Genomic DNA, 15,015 nt, shown 5'->3' on the forward strand with positions numbered 1-15,015 from the left:
ATGGAAATTCATTTATCCTTTTTCCGCCGTACCACACCACCACTAGTAGCCTCTTCTCTCACTGATTTTTTTCTTTCTCCTTCCGGGCCTCGGGACGATTTCCGAGATCAGTTCCCGTCCCCAGAATAAACTCCACACGCGAGAAAACTCTTCTCTGGGTCCCCATGGGACTGGACCCACAAAGCATACCAGCAAACCCCACGAACCCGCAACTTCTCCACTTTTTCCCCCATATAATAAACCTCGAACCCTTGTTTATCAGCAAACCCTTTTTTTTTTTCCTTTTTTCACAATGTGTGCCGCAAGAATGCCCTTGAAATACTTGGACAACGCAAGAAAGATTCTTTGCATAGGAAGAAACTATGCTGAACACATCAAGGAGTTGAACAGCGCAAAGCCTCAACAGCCATTCTTTTTTTTAAAGCCTAGCTCGTCTATTTTAAAACCCAATGACGGTCCGTTCTTAGTGCCCAAGGGAGTCACCGTGCACCACGAAGTTGAGTTGGCGTTCATTTTGAATAAGGACTTGAAAGATTTGTCGCCCGATTTTTCACCCGAGAAAGCTTTAGCTAGTATCGAAGGTTACGCCTTGACTATAGACATGACCGCTAGAAACGTCCAGAACGAGGCCAAGAAGAAAGGCTTGCCCTGGACGATCGGTAAAGGGTTCGACACGTTTTTGCCCGTTTCAAACTTCATCCCCAAGGAGAAAATCCCCGATCCTTACAATGTGGAGTTGGAGTTGAAGATCAATGGCGAGACTAAGCAGCACGACAACACCAACTTGATGATCTTCCCTATCCACAAGATCTTGAGCACAATGTCCAACATCATGACGCTCGAAAAGGGAGATTTGATCTTGACCGGTACGCCAAAGGGCGTGGGGCCAATTGTCGACGGCGATGAAATCGAAGCAACGTTGAAAGTGAATGGCCAAGTGGTTGAAACCATCAAGTGCAAAGCCGAGACCAAGCCAGGGTACTACGAATATTCAGAAATCTAGACTCCACACCCCACTCGACCTCATTTCATTTTCTATAAGTATTCTATTCTAGAGTTTATGCGATTTTTGAATTCTAAATAAATATACCGTCTATTGGAGGTTGATACTGTCGTAACGTGATATTGGCGGTGCTCATAACATCGTGGCTCTTTTCATCCATGGAATAGCTCTGCGCATAAACAACTTCCCTGATCCCACTTTGGACAATCTTGATTGAGCAAGTTAAACAGGGGCAAGTGTTGCAGTACAATACACTGTCTTCGCGAATTCGATCTCTTCCAGCCTCCAAAAGGGCGTTTTCTTCGGCATGCAAGCAGAGACAAGTAGATAGCAAGTTGCCATCGCCTTGGCCCTCATTGCATCTCAGACACCCGCCTTCGTTGCAATTGGGCAAATGGCGCGGGGTCCCATTGTAACCCGTGGCAACAACTCGATTTTCACGCACAATGACACACCCGACTCGTCTCTTCATGCAATTCGATCGAAGAGCAGCCAAGTCCGCCAACCGCATAAAGTAGGAGTCCCACGTCGGCCGCAATCTCGAGGGGTTGAGAAGATTGACCTCGGACAATTTGATGAAAAGATCCTTGATGGAAGTCGACGTATTGATGATTTTGACCTGGGCCTGGTTATTGATCTCCAACAACGACGACTTGGCATTGAACAACGCCGCGTCATTCTCCATCACGAATTGGTCCAAGGTCTTGTGGTATTGGCGCGAACGTTTATACCGCACGTATATGGGGGCATCTATGGAAATGTGCAAAAAAAATGGCCGTTTCTGCAAAGCCTTGAGCATTGTCAAATCGTTAATGTGGGTAATCACGTAGTTATCGCGCCAATTAACAGTCACGAAATCCACCAAGTCGCCCAATTCCTTAAACGTCTTGTAATTCTCCATGCGCGAGTAGTCGCGTATGGCCAATTGTACCATTTCCTGGTTAACCTCCTCGGACTCCGGTGTGCATGCCACATGGTTCTCCTCTAGCTCAGCAGAGGGTAGATACGAAATCACTTTGAACCCTTGGAATGTCAAGTACCGTGCCACCTCGGTCTTGCCAGAACTTAGCGTACCGGATATTCCAACTAACATTCTTCTGCTCTAGCTAGCTCTACCTCCCTATGTCTCCAAGAAAAAATGAAGCGAGTGGAAAAATAAAAAAAAAAAGTGAAAAACAAAGATGAAAACGAATGGAAAGGGAATCGTTGAAATATAAGTTGAAAACAAAAGGTAAGGCGGTCTCGTTAAATCTTCCGATAAATTTATGCTTGAGATGAAAAATTTAAGGCGGGTGTTTAGAATCTGGCAAGGTGTTATGCAAGAAGTCTATCGCGCCAGATTCTCTTTCGGGAAGAGAAAAAAGGGAATAGAGAGAGAGGGCTGCCGGATATGTACCCAGTGTCGCAAACCCCGTGTCTCAAATTTTCCCCAAAAATTTGAGACACGAAAATTGGTGTGCTGCCAAATGGCAGCCAACACCCCCCCTTCTCCTTCTCGTAGTTGCTGCAAGATGGTAAAGTCACGTGCTTGGTCCAACTTCCCAATCGCACACAAGCCTCTTCTTGTTTCGTGTCGTGAGACCTTAAAGCTCAACCATTGCTGGGAATTCATTCAACATCGGATCTTCGCAATCCCTAACCAGTCTTTTCACTGACCAGTTTCGGTTGCCCCTACCCCCAAAATATTGGGACGTGATTTTTTTTTTTCATAAACCAAACTCACCAAGGAGATTTTCGTTAAACTGCTGGCTAGCCCTTCTTTCAGATAGACAGTCCCGTCAAGTCTTCATCTAAAAGTGGAAAATCTCAATAGTTGAAGCTAGCCGTCAAAAGTACCACCTCCTGCCCTTTCCTCCACAGCAAACTTGCGCTCTTCCTTTTTTTTTTTTTAACAGCCCTTGGTGGTCGCGCGAGAAACAGGAACAATTTCCTCTCCCCAGATTCTTATAAAGGAGGAACTTACTGGTAATAACCAACACGACAAAACTTTGAGAAACAAAATCCCCAAAAAAGCCCAATTCCCCGCCATTGTGATGATTCTATCGCCGGTATATCTACTACTATGGACGGCCGCAATTGGTCTCGCAGGTGCCACGAACCATTCAGTCGGGTACTGCAATACCTACGACAATTGCGGCAAAAAGTCCGTGTTCGGTAAACCGTTGCCCTGCGCAAACTTTGTCAAAGCTACAGCCCCCACAGAGGAATCTCGAGAAAGGCTACGTAAGATCTGCGGCAGGGAGTACGATTTGGTCTGCTGCTCGCCTCAACAGATTGACGACTTGGAATCGAATTTGAAAAGAGTCGACCCGATTATATCCTCATGCCCCGCGTGTCACAAGAACTTCTACAATTTCTTTTGCCTGCTTAGCTGTGATCCAAATCAAAGCACGTTTGCGGAAATTTTGAAAACTCAACTTGCAAGGGATACGGGGAAAGAGATTGTAACCGAGGTGAACGAATTTGTCGACCCGGCTTATGCAAAGGAGTTTTTCAATTCGTGCAAAGATGTCAAGTTTCTGGCAACCAATGGATTCGCCATGGATTTAATTGGAGGTGGAGCTAAAAACTACTCCCAGTTTTTAAAGTTTCTCGGTGATGAAAAGCCATTACTTGGTGGGTCTCCTTATCAAATCAATTTCAAATATAAACTTACTCCAGAAATGGAAAATGATGGGTTGCAGTTGAGATCAGATGTAATGTACGCTTGCAACGATGAACAGTACAAGTGTGCTTGCGCCGACTGCGAAAAATCGTGCCCCAAACTACCGCACGCTGAAAATTATGGCAAACGGTGTACCGTGGGTATTATCCCTTGCTTTTCGTTTAGCGTGTTGATGGTTTTGATTTGCTTGATACTCTTGCTAGGCGGGTACCACGTTTACTTGGCCAGGGCCAAGCACTTTAGGCAGAGAAGCGGCTCGTACCACAGCGCTGATGACGGCGATGATGAGATGATCAACCCTTTGGTGTATGTCACCGTGAGAAAACCAGCCGTGCGCCGTGTCCTGGATAGAATCAACTCGTACATTCAAGATTTCTTTGAAAGATTGGGACGATTCTGCTCGACTTTTCCCGGAGTGACAATTGGCTCGTCTCTCGCCGTTGCTATTCTACTTTCATTAGGGATGTTCAAGTTGCAGTTGGAGACGGATCCAATTAATCTTTGGGTGAGCCCCACTGAGCCAGCCTATATCAATCAGCAATATTTTGAAACCCATTTTGGTGAGTGGTTTAGAATCGAACAAGTCATTGTCAGCTCGAAAAACAATGAACCTATTTTCAACTGGGATACAATCCAGTGGTGGTTCGAGCAAGAACTGAAACTCGAGACAATAAATAATAGCAACAACGTCACTTTATCGGATCTTTGTTTCAAGCCATTGGGCGAGACCTGTGCTATAGAATCATTTACACAATATTTTCATGGCGACATCAATGAGTTGAACAAGAACAACTGGCAGGAAAAGCTTCAGGAGTGCGCCGACTCTCCCGTCAACTGTTTACCTACATTTCAGCAGCCATTGAAACCGCAATTGTTGTTTGATAATGTCGACATTGCCAAGGCCACTGCGTTTATAGTGACTGTATTGATCAACAGTGACTCAGCCAACGCAAAATCAACCAATGATACAGTATCATACGAACATTCATTTCAACAATGGGCCCGCGACTTGCAATTAAACAACAATTTGGATTTGAACATTGCTTATAGCACCGAGGTTTCATTAACGGAAGAGCTCAACCAATCTTCAAACACGGATATCCGTATCGTGTTGATATCATACATCGCCATGTTCATCTACGCTTCATTGGCTCTTGGTGGGAAATTGCCCAAAAATATCTCACTTAGATCCCTTGTAAAGACAAGATTCATGTTGGGATTGAGTGGCATTATAATAATCATGTTATCAGTTACAGCATCGGTGGGGGTTTTTTCCATGATTGGATTAAAGTCAACTTTAATCATTGCTGAAGTTATCCCGTTCCTTGTGTTAGCAATTGGAGTCGATAACATCTTTTTGATTGTTCACGAATTACACAAGATTACCGAACACGAGCCCGAGTTGGATGTCCAACTTCGCATTGCGTTGGCAATGAGAAACATTGGGCCCTCGTGTTTCATTAGTGCCGTTTTGCAAATCTCCATGTTTTTGCTTGCTACTGTTGTTGACATGCCTGCAGTTAAAAACTTTGCAATTTATAGTGCTGGTGCTGTTGCCATCAATTTTATTTTGCAAATCACTTGTTTTGTTGGATTGTTGGCTGTGGATCAAAGGAGATTAGAGCTGAATCGCGTCGACTGCGTGCCTTGGATCTCCATTCCCGCATTCAAACTAGCCGATGGAGCAGCAGCAGCAGGTGAAGCAGATGAAGAAGAAGCACGAGAAGCGGAGAAGCACTTGGAATATGATTTTTCAAGCTGGTTAAAGTCAAAGTATGCTCCATACATATTGGGTAGGACCACCAGACCCAAGATCTTGACTTTGTTTACAATCTGGGCTGGGGTGTCACTTAGTTTGTTCCCCGGTATTAAGTTTGGATTAGACCAGAGGATCGCTTTGCCTCGGGGCTCATACCTTGTTGAGTATTTTGATTCGATTTATTCTTATTTTAATACGGGCCCACCTGTTTTCTTTGTGGTGAAGGATTTGGATGTCAGAGAACGAGTTTACCAAAAGGAAATATGTGGCAAGTTTTCGGCGTGTAATGAGTATTCACTTGCTAATATCTTGGAGCAGGAATTTAAGAGAAGTAAAAAATCCATGATTGCCGAGCCAACGAGCAATTGGTTGGACGATTTTTTGACTTGGTTGAACCCCGATTTAGATCAATGTTGTCGGTTCAAAAAATCAAGTCTAAGCTTCAGTTCGATGGTATTTGATACTACTACTACTACTCCTACCAAAAAGCATTTGCCAGAGTTTTGTACTCCATATGCACCAGAGCGTCAGTGTCAAGCGTGCTTTGCAGGACATGAACCACCATATAGTGGCGACATGGATGCTTTTCCTCAAGGCAAAGAGGAGTTTATGTTTTATTTCAATCAGTGGATTCAAGAACCGAGTGACCCTTGTCCCTTGGGCGGTAAGGCGCCTTATTCCAATAGTATATCACGGAGCCACGACGAAATTAAGGCAAGTTATTTCCGAACTGCACATACTCCACTACGTTCGCAGGATGATTTCATTGCTGCTTACAAGAATTCCTTGAGAATCGTGCGTGAAATCAAGAGATTTATACCCGATTTAAAAGTATTTAGCTGGTCACCTTTTTATATTTTCTTTGTTCAGTATTTGAACATTGTTGGATTAACGTTTGGCTTGACCAGTGGAGCCATTGCCCTCATCTGGCTTGTTTGCACCATATTGTTGGGATCAATGAGATCAAGCACTGTTATATCGGTGATAATCACGTCTATCATGATCAACATGGGAGGCGTAATGGCGTTGTGGGACATTTCCTTGAATGCCGTCTCCTTGGTCAATTTAATCATCTGCTGCGGATTAGCTGTTGAGTTTACCATCCATCTTACAAGAGCATACACCGTGTCGAAGGTGTCTATATTTGAAGATGAAAACGAAGAGACTATTTACAATAACTTGATGAATTTGGGAGGAGGAAGCAGTATTGGCGGTGGCGGTGGTAATGGTGGTGGTGGTAGCAATTCTTCACTATCGTCGATTGGAGAGTTTAATGCCAAATTAAGATACGCCAAGGCATTTAATGCCTTGACTACAGTTGGTGGATCGATAGTTGGAGGTATAACCTTGACAAAATTATTGGGGATTTCGATTTTGGCGTTTACAAGATCCAAGATATTTGAAGTCTACTATTTTAGAATGTGGTTTAGCTTGATCATCATTGCCGCGTTACATGCGTTGATCTTGTTACCCATCGTGTTGAGTTTATTTGGTGATTTGAACAAGTCAAATACTATTGTTTACGACGATAGTCAATTGAGTGGACAATTGGGAGGTGAGGCTGATATAAGCAGAGACGACGTTGATATCAATGGTGATGAAACTAACAGTAGTATGGATCTGTAAAAATTGGAGGTCTACCACAAGAAAGGTTTAAAAAAAAAAACAGGAAAAAAGTATCACGTGACCAGTATCATGTGACGTTGTACGGGTTCTTTATGTTTGAGATTTGTTGTTTTTTCGCTTTTTTTTTTTTTTTTTTTCTTAAGCAACGGTTGCAAAAAAAGTAGAAACTAGGACAATAGGAGTTGAACTCCTGACTCGGTATATTAAAAAGAATAAAAACAAGTTTGTATTCACTCGAGGGCTAGACGGGCATCTAGTAATGTTCGACTCTCAATTGCATAAACTTAGTGGATAGATAGCTGTTGAAACCAACCTCGAGGTCCATGATCGCAACGATTCCAACGGGTTCAACACATAATGCCAACCCTTTGCCACCACCGAGAGTGTGTGTGTGTGCACTGTAGAGCGCACTATAACGTCATGTGATTTATCCGTCCAGCGAGAAAAATCACAAGGCTGACAACAACCACACAAGCATGACACTTTTGCAGTAAACAAGAGAGAGAGGAGGGGAGGGGACGAATAGGTCTACGTCACGTGACCTGTGCTGATTAACCCAATTGGCTGTAATTGTAGCCCGATTGGGAAGCAATTAACCCCGATTTAAATCGTTGCTATTCTACAAAGAAAAAAAAAAGGAAATTCGAGGGGGGGTTAAGCAGCGAGTTAAAGGAAATGCTTGGGCTTCTCAGGGTCAAGAATACCACTTAGCAAACGTCAAGAGAGATAGATGGAGGGACACGAGATCGACTGGCCTGCTGTGTTCCACGAAGAAGCTGTGAAAACCAGAGAACAGAAGAAACTGAACGGGAGTGGAGCTGAAGTATTTCCGCTGGGGGGGTTTGATTCAGCCATCTCCTACACTCTCACACGCTCACACTCTCGTTTACTGCTATGCTTGTTTGTTGTGTTGTTACTCGATTGGGAAAAAGCTAAGAATTAGCATGGAGCATCCAAATATACATAGTTACGACACGCTTTCTCTCTCGCTCTTCTTCCTCTCTCAGGGCTTACTCTACGCGGACACACACCTGCTCCGTTGGTGGCAGTAGTAGCAGTACTCGCAGTAATCCCTCACAGCAGCAGCAGTGTTGGTATTACTAGTCGCAGTACGAGCAAATACATAGATACATAGATACATACATGCATATGTATATACGCATATATGTATATATATATGTCTATCAGTAGCGCTGAGAGGGCTGGTCATCTTTTTTGTTTACTGAGAGAGGGAGAGATTTGAACGGCAGCTGAAATCACCAACTCCATTCTTACATCAACCATCACAACCATCGGAACCTCAGCAAAAACAACGACAGCAGCAGCAGCAGCAGCTACAACCACCACTGCCAATTTCACTTTCATTTAATTTTTAATTTTCAATTTTCAGTTTTTTTTAATTTTTAATTTCAGTTTACTTACTACACAACCAAGCAAAGCCTTCTTCATTCCCAAAGTCAATTGAAAGAAGAACCATCATGTCTATCCATTACACGTTCAAGTGGTATGTATATCTTGCTTCGATGGGCAATTGAGTTTGTTTAATCCTTGTCTTCTTCTCCCTTCTGTTTCCCTACGTTATTATTACTCATTGGAGGTTCTTTTTTTTTGTTTTGTTTTGGTAACCAGGTCAACAATCGACTCACCTCAACTCGACTCAACTCAATTCAGTTCAACTCAATTCAGTTTGGATAGCTCTTTTGACTACTGTCCCGCTCCAGAGTCAGTTGACTGTACTTTGTAGATATTCCACCGCAATTGAGGAGAGAAAGAGAAGAGATTTTTCACACCAATTGCACTGCTTGAAAGTTTCCAACCGTTGTAATACTAACAGAAGTGTCTCTTTTTTTTTTTTTGTTCAGGCCAAAAGGTCCCGAGGCAGTTACTGTTACAGGTACATTTGATGATTGGTCAAAGTCGCTTCCCTTGGTTAAAGAGGCCGACGGCTCTTTTGCATTGCAGGTTCCACTTCCACCTAAAAAGGAAACGGTATTATATAAATATGTTGTTGACGGCATTTGGAAAGTAAACACTGGTGAAAAAATAACTAGAGACGAGGAAGGAAATGAAAACAATGTATTGGCCCCCGAAGATTTGGTTGGTTTATTAACTGTCCCAGGTGCATTGATACCAGAAACTGGCTTGCAATACGAATTGGCTCACGGGGGTGCAATGACTGATCATCATACTACTGATACCGACGCAACACAAGATTCAACTTCAAAAGATTTGAAAACAACCGTGTTGCCAAAGGAAGAACCAAAGCAAGCTTCTCTCGCTGGCGAACCGGGTATTTATATTCCGCAAGATAAGGAGACTTTATCTGCTTTTGAGAAGTTTGAAAATACCGATCCAAGGACTTTGAATGAAGATGTTTCTGAAATTGGAACTGCAAACACCGGTGAAACTTTGCCAGCAACCCCTGTTGTTGTTTCAGAAACAGTTTTAGCTGAAGTCATCACGCCACCAACCACAGGCGCGTTGGCAGAAGAGCCTGCAGCTGGAACCGAAAAGGAGTTGAGTCCTGAAGACAAGGAAAAACAGAAAAAGAAGGTCAAGAGAACCAAGTACAAGGCCAAGAAGAAGGCCAAGGCTGCTGAAGCCAATGGTACTGGCATCAAAGCAGGTGCTGATGAATCTAAAGACATTTCATCGCAAGCCATCCCAGTTGCTGCTGTCACTGGAAATGAAGCCACTAGTGCAGACTATGTTGGAGAAATTCCTCGAGTTACAGAAAATGACCTAAGAAAGGAATCACTTGCTAACGACCAACTTGATAAAGAAGTTCGTGAAGAATTTGCGCAACATCATGACGACGAAGAAGGAGACGAAGACGAAGACGAATACGAAGATGACGAGGACGAGGAACCAGTTCGAGTTCCAGTTAGCCGTCTTCATAAAGGTGAGGAAGAAGGAGAAGAAGAAGCAGCAGCAGCAGACAAAGACAAGAATGACCATACTGCTGCGAAAGTATTGGGCGGTGCTGGTTTAGGTGGCCTTGCTGGTGCAGGTGTTGGCCCTGCACTTGGATCTTCAGAACCAACAACAAGCGGCGATGCAAAAGCAGCAGACCAACCTGTTGCTCCATTGTCAGCAACCGACAAACCTGTTTCCGCAGCTGCATTCAAGGAAGACACTTCCCCCATCGTTGCATCCGATGACGCTCCAAAGACATTAGACCCTAAGGCTACCCCTACTGTCACGTCGAACCTCGACCTGGAACCACTTGTGCCACCAAAGACTGGTTCAACCATTCCTGAAACCGGCGAAGGTAAAGAAGTCGATGCGTCTCCTGTTTCCAAAGATGTGTCTAAACCAGCTGCAGTCGCCACAGGCAAGCCAGTTACAGATGCACACCCAGAACAAGAAGAGGAAATCATCGTGGCCAAGGGCGACAAGAAGGATATTCTCGCAGCTGTTGAGGCATCTGAAGGCCCCAACATCACTCTTGAAGAGATTAAACCAACCAAATCGCAAGAAGAGTTGTTGACAACCGAAGCAAAACTCGCAGCAGAAGTTGATGGTCCAATCACCATTGAGCCCGTCGCCGTTCCTAAAGAAACCGTTGCCTCGGTTGAAGAAGAGGAAAAAGGAAAAGATTCAGCAACCGATGCTGCAGGTGCTACCGGCGCTGCTGCTACACCAACTAAAGCTACGCCAGCAGCAGCAACAACAAAAGAGACTCCAAAGAAACCAACACCTACCCAACCAAAGAAGGAAGCAACAAAGACACCAGCCAAGAAAGCCGTTGCTAATGGCACCAAAGAAAAAGAGGAAAAGAAAGGTGGCTTCAGAAAGTTTTTGAAGAAGGTTTTCCAATAATGCAAGGAGAAAAGCGCCCCAATGAAAGAGAAAAAAATTGATGAATTTCCCTGTCATCATCACCATCATCACCATCCTCATAATCATCTTTTTTCCTTTTTTGTTTTTTTTGTTTTTTTTTTCACCTCCATACTGTACAATAATTTTGATTGATCATATCGACGCACCAACAGTTGTTCAGTTCGTTACAACCACAACTTTTTAATTTCATTCATAAATAACAAGTATTATAAACAATTTATTTACTTTTTCGTTCATTACCGTTACTCGGTTTGTCTCTCCGCGTTGATTTGATACAACCAATCGCTAGCAAGAACGCCTAGTTGTTTTACTCGTCATGTTTTCTGTACCCGCCCCGACTGGAGGCTGATGGTGGCTGTATTATATCTACATATCTCTACATACAGAGGATCAGTGCAGGGACGTGTAATCTGCCCAAAATGCAAGACGATAGAGAGAGGCAAAGGCACAACACGAAAAGTGTTGAATTTTTTTTCTTTCATCTCTCCTTCCCTCATCGCCTACCCACGTTTATTCACCGCCACCACACACAACACACAACACACACACACCATAGGAGATATAGATCAGGATTAAGGATGAGTAGACCTAACCAGCCAACCAAGCAATTATTTGTGAGACCCATCAGGTATGAAACCACTCCAGAGGAGTTGGAAAGCCATTTCGCACAAGCAGCTCCCGTGATTGGCTCGCGTTTGATGGAAGGGTATGCCTTTGTTTCCTTTGAAAATGAAGAGGATGCTACACTTGCCTTGGAAAAGTTCATCGATACCGACTTCAATGGCGACATTTTGCAAATCGAATACGCCAAGGAGAGAAAGGAAGACACCAGAGGCAAGTTTAGAATGAAGCTTTTGGGTTTGCCTGAAGGCACTGCATGGCAAGATGTAAAGGATTTTGTCAGAGACAAGACCGACTTCCAACCAAGTTTTGTTAAAGTGTTTAGAGACTACGATAATGGCGAAACCATCTGCAACATGGAGTTTCAGAGCGGCGAGGAGTTGGAGAAGGCTATTCCGTTGTTGGACAAGGCCGAGTATAATGAAGTGACCGTCAGTGCCGAAGAAGACACTTCACCTTATGTCCCGCCTCCAAGAAGAGGAGGATTTAGAGGCCGTGGCGGATACGATGGCGGCTTCAGAGGCGGCAGAGGCGGATTCGGAGACAGAGGTGGATTCAGAGGCGGAAGAGGCGGCGGATTTGGAGATAGAGGTGGCTTCAGAGGCGGATTCAGAGGCGGCAGAGGAGGATTTGGCGACAGGGATGGTGGCTTCAGAGGCGGATTCAGAGGTGGCAGAGGAGGATTCGGCGACAGGGATGGTGGCTTCAGAGGTGGAAGAGGCGGCGGCCCCGGAGGCTATGGCGACAGAGATGGTGGGTTCAGAGGCGGAAGAGGCGGATACGACCGTGGTAACAGTTACAACGAAAGACAAGGATCATACAACCGTGAAAGATCACCAAACCGTTTCTAATTGACTGATTTTATTTGTTAATTTTTTTTTTTTTGGTATGAATCGAGAAGACCTTATTTGTTCAGTTTGCATCTGCAAGAAAGAAACAAAATGAAAAATGGAAAATGAAAATTAAAAAATGAAAAAGTGGAAAATGAAAAAAGAGGAAAAAAAAAACTGGTTGAAATTGTATCATTAGTGGATTATTTTAGAGGAAAAAGTTCAATTTTATGTTCTGTAGTAAAATCTGGAGTATGAGAGAGAGAGAGAAGAGACCTTGAGGGAAGAAGTAATATCCTATGTTTCGTTGTGGATCCTTTCATTAATCTATACCACAAGTGGAGAGCTATGCTTTTGTTATCTTATTGGCCTATGCAAAAAGAGAAAAACAAAAGGGAAAAAGCGGAAGATCTATTCGTGTTTTTGATTTACACAACATCTCCATGTGTGAAGCGGGAGCTGACTTGTTGTTTCAAAGAGGAGTTGAATTCGTTTGGTCTTTTAAGGAAAAACAAAAGACCAAATGGCTTACTTTTCTTTGATCAGCCAAATGAGCTTTGCTTAAACAGTGATATCTTTTTATTTTTCCTTTTAGTGATTAATTCATTCCAATCCGTGCATGAGGACTTGATTTCGATGAGAGCCGTATATGTCATCGTGTTTGCCCCAGTTGCCCGTGACCAACTCAACTTCAGTATCCAACAGCTTGAAAAAGTCCATCAACAAGACGGTCTGGTTCATGGACAACAAGTCATCTTCCAACGATTGGCACACGTATATCTTTGTATTTGAGTCTATTATCCTGTCGCGGAAGAGCTGTTCTTTTGTTCCCTTGCTGATCTGCAAGCTGATACTATCCTTGGCCGACTCAAGACTCGAGTACGCCTCAACCACAAACGACGCGTACGAGGGGTATTCCTGAAGCAACGATTTGACATCGTATATCCCATCTAGTAATTTGATGCTCTTGAAATACAACCCCACTTCTGGCTCATTGTTGAGAACTGACGAGAATTGAACCAATTGCAAGATCATCGTCGCCCCGACGGAATACCCAAACCCGTGCATTTGTGGACCATCAAATTCCTGATGAATAAACTTTAGAGCCTCGTAAATGTCCTTCACATGCAGCGGATGCTTGACTTCTGGAGATAATCTATAGTTGATCCCAATGAAGGTGCGGTTGCGGTTCATTCGCGCCACAGGTTCAATTTCATTGAATGTATTATTGGGATCTCTCCATGCTCCCCCGTGTATATAGACGTAAACTTCGCCGGGTTTCGCTGCATGGTTCCATACCTTGACTTTTTGCAATTGGTGAAGTCCATACGAGTACTCCCCATCAGATGTAATGACCGCCATATGATGATTTGAGCTAGGCAGCCGTCGAGCTAGGCAGCCGTTGAGCTATGGAGCTGCTGTTTCTGCTTCTCATCGGTCGTGCAATCTGTGTAACCTTTCTATCTCCCTTTTTTTTTTTCAGGTGAAGTAGGCGTGCAAAACTTTTTCAAGTATCACCAATAATCGCAAGACGTCAATATATATATCAAAAAGGCATCACCACCGTAGTAAAAACCTCCCTAATAACAGTTAATCCAACTCAATAATGTCAACAGGAGCTATGGGGTCTTGGGCAGATGCAGGCGACGAATTTTCCGCTCCACCAGATATAATAAGCAACCCCGATGGAACCAAGACAGTGATAACATTCAGGACCAATCAAGATGGCAAAAAGGTCAAGGTCACGCAAAGGATCCGAGAAGTCGTAGTTCAAGAGCGAGTCCATCCGTTAATCGCCAAGCGCAAGAACTGGGTCAAGTACGGCAAGGAGAAGAACAAGCCGCCTGGCCCCGACACAAGTACCACCCAGTTGGGTGAAAAAGTCGATTTGAGATTAGGTCTTTCTTGGAAGCAGATTGAAAAGAAAGAAGAAGAAGATAAGCAGCAAGAAAGAGCCTCGAAAGTCAGCGTACAGACCATCAAGTGCAGAGTATGTGGAGGCGATCACTATACTGCCAAATGTCCGTTCAAAGACACCTTGGGTGCTGCTGCCGGCGTCACTCCAAGTGGAACCACGCCCGAGCCAAATGCCGATGGCGGTGCTTCTGCTGGTGGCGATTCTGGCGCTGGTGGCAAGTACATTCCAAGACACTTGAGACCCGACGCCAACGGCAACATACCTTCCAGAGAAGCTAGAGACGACTCGACAACGTTGAAGGTGTCGCAGTTGAACAGCTTTGTCGACGAAGACATGTTGAGGAACGAGTTGTTTGCTCGTTTCGGTCCATTGGAAAGAGTCACCGTGGTCAGGAATAGAGAAACTGGCGAAAGCAGGGGCTTCGCTTACGTGAGCTTTATCAGCGAAGAAGTTGCGCAAAGGGCCTTGGATTTGTTGAATGGTAAAGGCTACCACTCGTTGATTTTGCATTTGGAATGGTCAAAGAAGAAGAAACCATTGTAGATGCATTTGTTGCTGCTTTTGCTTTTGTATTGCCCTTGTTTAGAAATGTAAATGATACGGAACGGATCAAACGGCATAGAATACGAGGGGTTTTGGAACCGTCGTCTTACCTTTTCCCTTCTTCACCTCGGGTAAAACTTGAAACCTCGAAAAAAGACGAGACGGGGTCTTGGACTAGAGAATTTCAAGATTACGCTCTCTGGCTCT

At 44.1% G+C, this 15,015-nt stretch overlaps 7 protein-coding genes across 7 annotated transcripts; 5 read left to right on the forward strand and 2 right to left on the reverse strand. All coding sequences in view use genetic code 12, as the record gives it.

The window, feature by feature from the left end:
- Window positions 1–292: 292 nt before the first annotated feature.
- On the forward strand, window positions 293–1,003 carry LODBEIA_P12910 (uncharacterized protein; the record flags this gene model as incomplete). The annotated part of the gene is made up of 1 exon (XM_066971163.1): window positions 293–1,003. One exon carries the CDS (start codon window positions 293–295, stop codon window positions 1,001–1,003), a length of 711 nt encoding a protein of 236 aa, XP_066828229.1.
- Window positions 1,004–1,076: 73 nt separating this feature from the next.
- On the reverse strand, window positions 1,077–2,096 carry LODBEIA_P12920 (uncharacterized protein; the record flags this gene model as incomplete). The annotated part of the gene is made up of 1 exon (XM_066971164.1): window positions 1,077–2,096. One exon carries the CDS (start codon window positions 2,094–2,096, stop codon window positions 1,077–1,079), a length of 1,020 nt encoding a protein of 339 aa, XP_066828230.1.
- Window positions 2,097–3,036: 940 nt separating this feature from the next.
- On the forward strand, window positions 3,037–7,053 carry LODBEIA_P12930 (uncharacterized protein; the record flags this gene model as incomplete). Its single annotated transcript, XM_066971165.1, has 1 exon — window positions 3,037–7,053. The coding sequence occupies one exon, from the start codon at window positions 3,037–3,039 to the stop codon at window positions 7,051–7,053; it is 4,017 nt and encodes a 1,338-aa protein (XP_066828231.1).
- A 1,478-nt stretch (window positions 7,054–8,531) lies between these two features.
- On the forward strand, window positions 8,532–10,875 carry LODBEIA_P12940 (uncharacterized protein; the record flags this gene model as incomplete). Its single annotated transcript, XM_066971166.1, has 2 exons — window positions 8,532–8,557; window positions 8,916–10,875. The coding sequence occupies 2 exons, from the start codon at window positions 8,532–8,534 to the stop codon at window positions 10,873–10,875; spliced, it is 1,986 nt and encodes a 661-aa protein (XP_066828232.1).
- A 599-nt stretch (window positions 10,876–11,474) lies between these two features.
- On the forward strand, window positions 11,475–12,368 carry LODBEIA_P12950 (uncharacterized protein; the record flags this gene model as incomplete). Its single annotated transcript, XM_066971167.1, has 1 exon — window positions 11,475–12,368. The coding sequence occupies one exon, from the start codon at window positions 11,475–11,477 to the stop codon at window positions 12,366–12,368; it is 894 nt and encodes a 297-aa protein (XP_066828233.1).
- A 582-nt stretch (window positions 12,369–12,950) lies between these two features.
- Window positions 12,951–13,709, reverse strand: LODBEIA_P12960 (uncharacterized protein; the record flags this gene model as incomplete). The annotated part of the gene is made up of 1 exon (XM_066971168.1): window positions 12,951–13,709. The coding sequence occupies one exon, from the start codon at window positions 13,707–13,709 to the stop codon at window positions 12,951–12,953; it is 759 nt and encodes a 252-aa protein (XP_066828234.1).
- A 259-nt stretch (window positions 13,710–13,968) lies between these two features.
- LODBEIA_P12970 (uncharacterized protein) lies at window positions 13,969–14,808 on the forward strand (the record flags this gene model as incomplete). Its single annotated transcript, XM_066971169.1, has 1 exon — window positions 13,969–14,808. One exon carries the CDS (start codon window positions 13,969–13,971, stop codon window positions 14,806–14,808), a length of 840 nt encoding a protein of 279 aa, XP_066828235.1.
- Between the last annotated feature and the right edge of the window lie 207 nt (window positions 14,809–15,015).

This window comes from Lodderomyces beijingensis, assembly GCF_963989305.1.
Source record: "Lodderomyces beijingensis strain CBS 14171 genome assembly, chromosome: 2".
Classification (NCBI taxonomy): Eukaryota; Fungi; Ascomycota; class Pichiomycetes; order Serinales; family Debaryomycetaceae; genus Lodderomyces; species Lodderomyces beijingensis.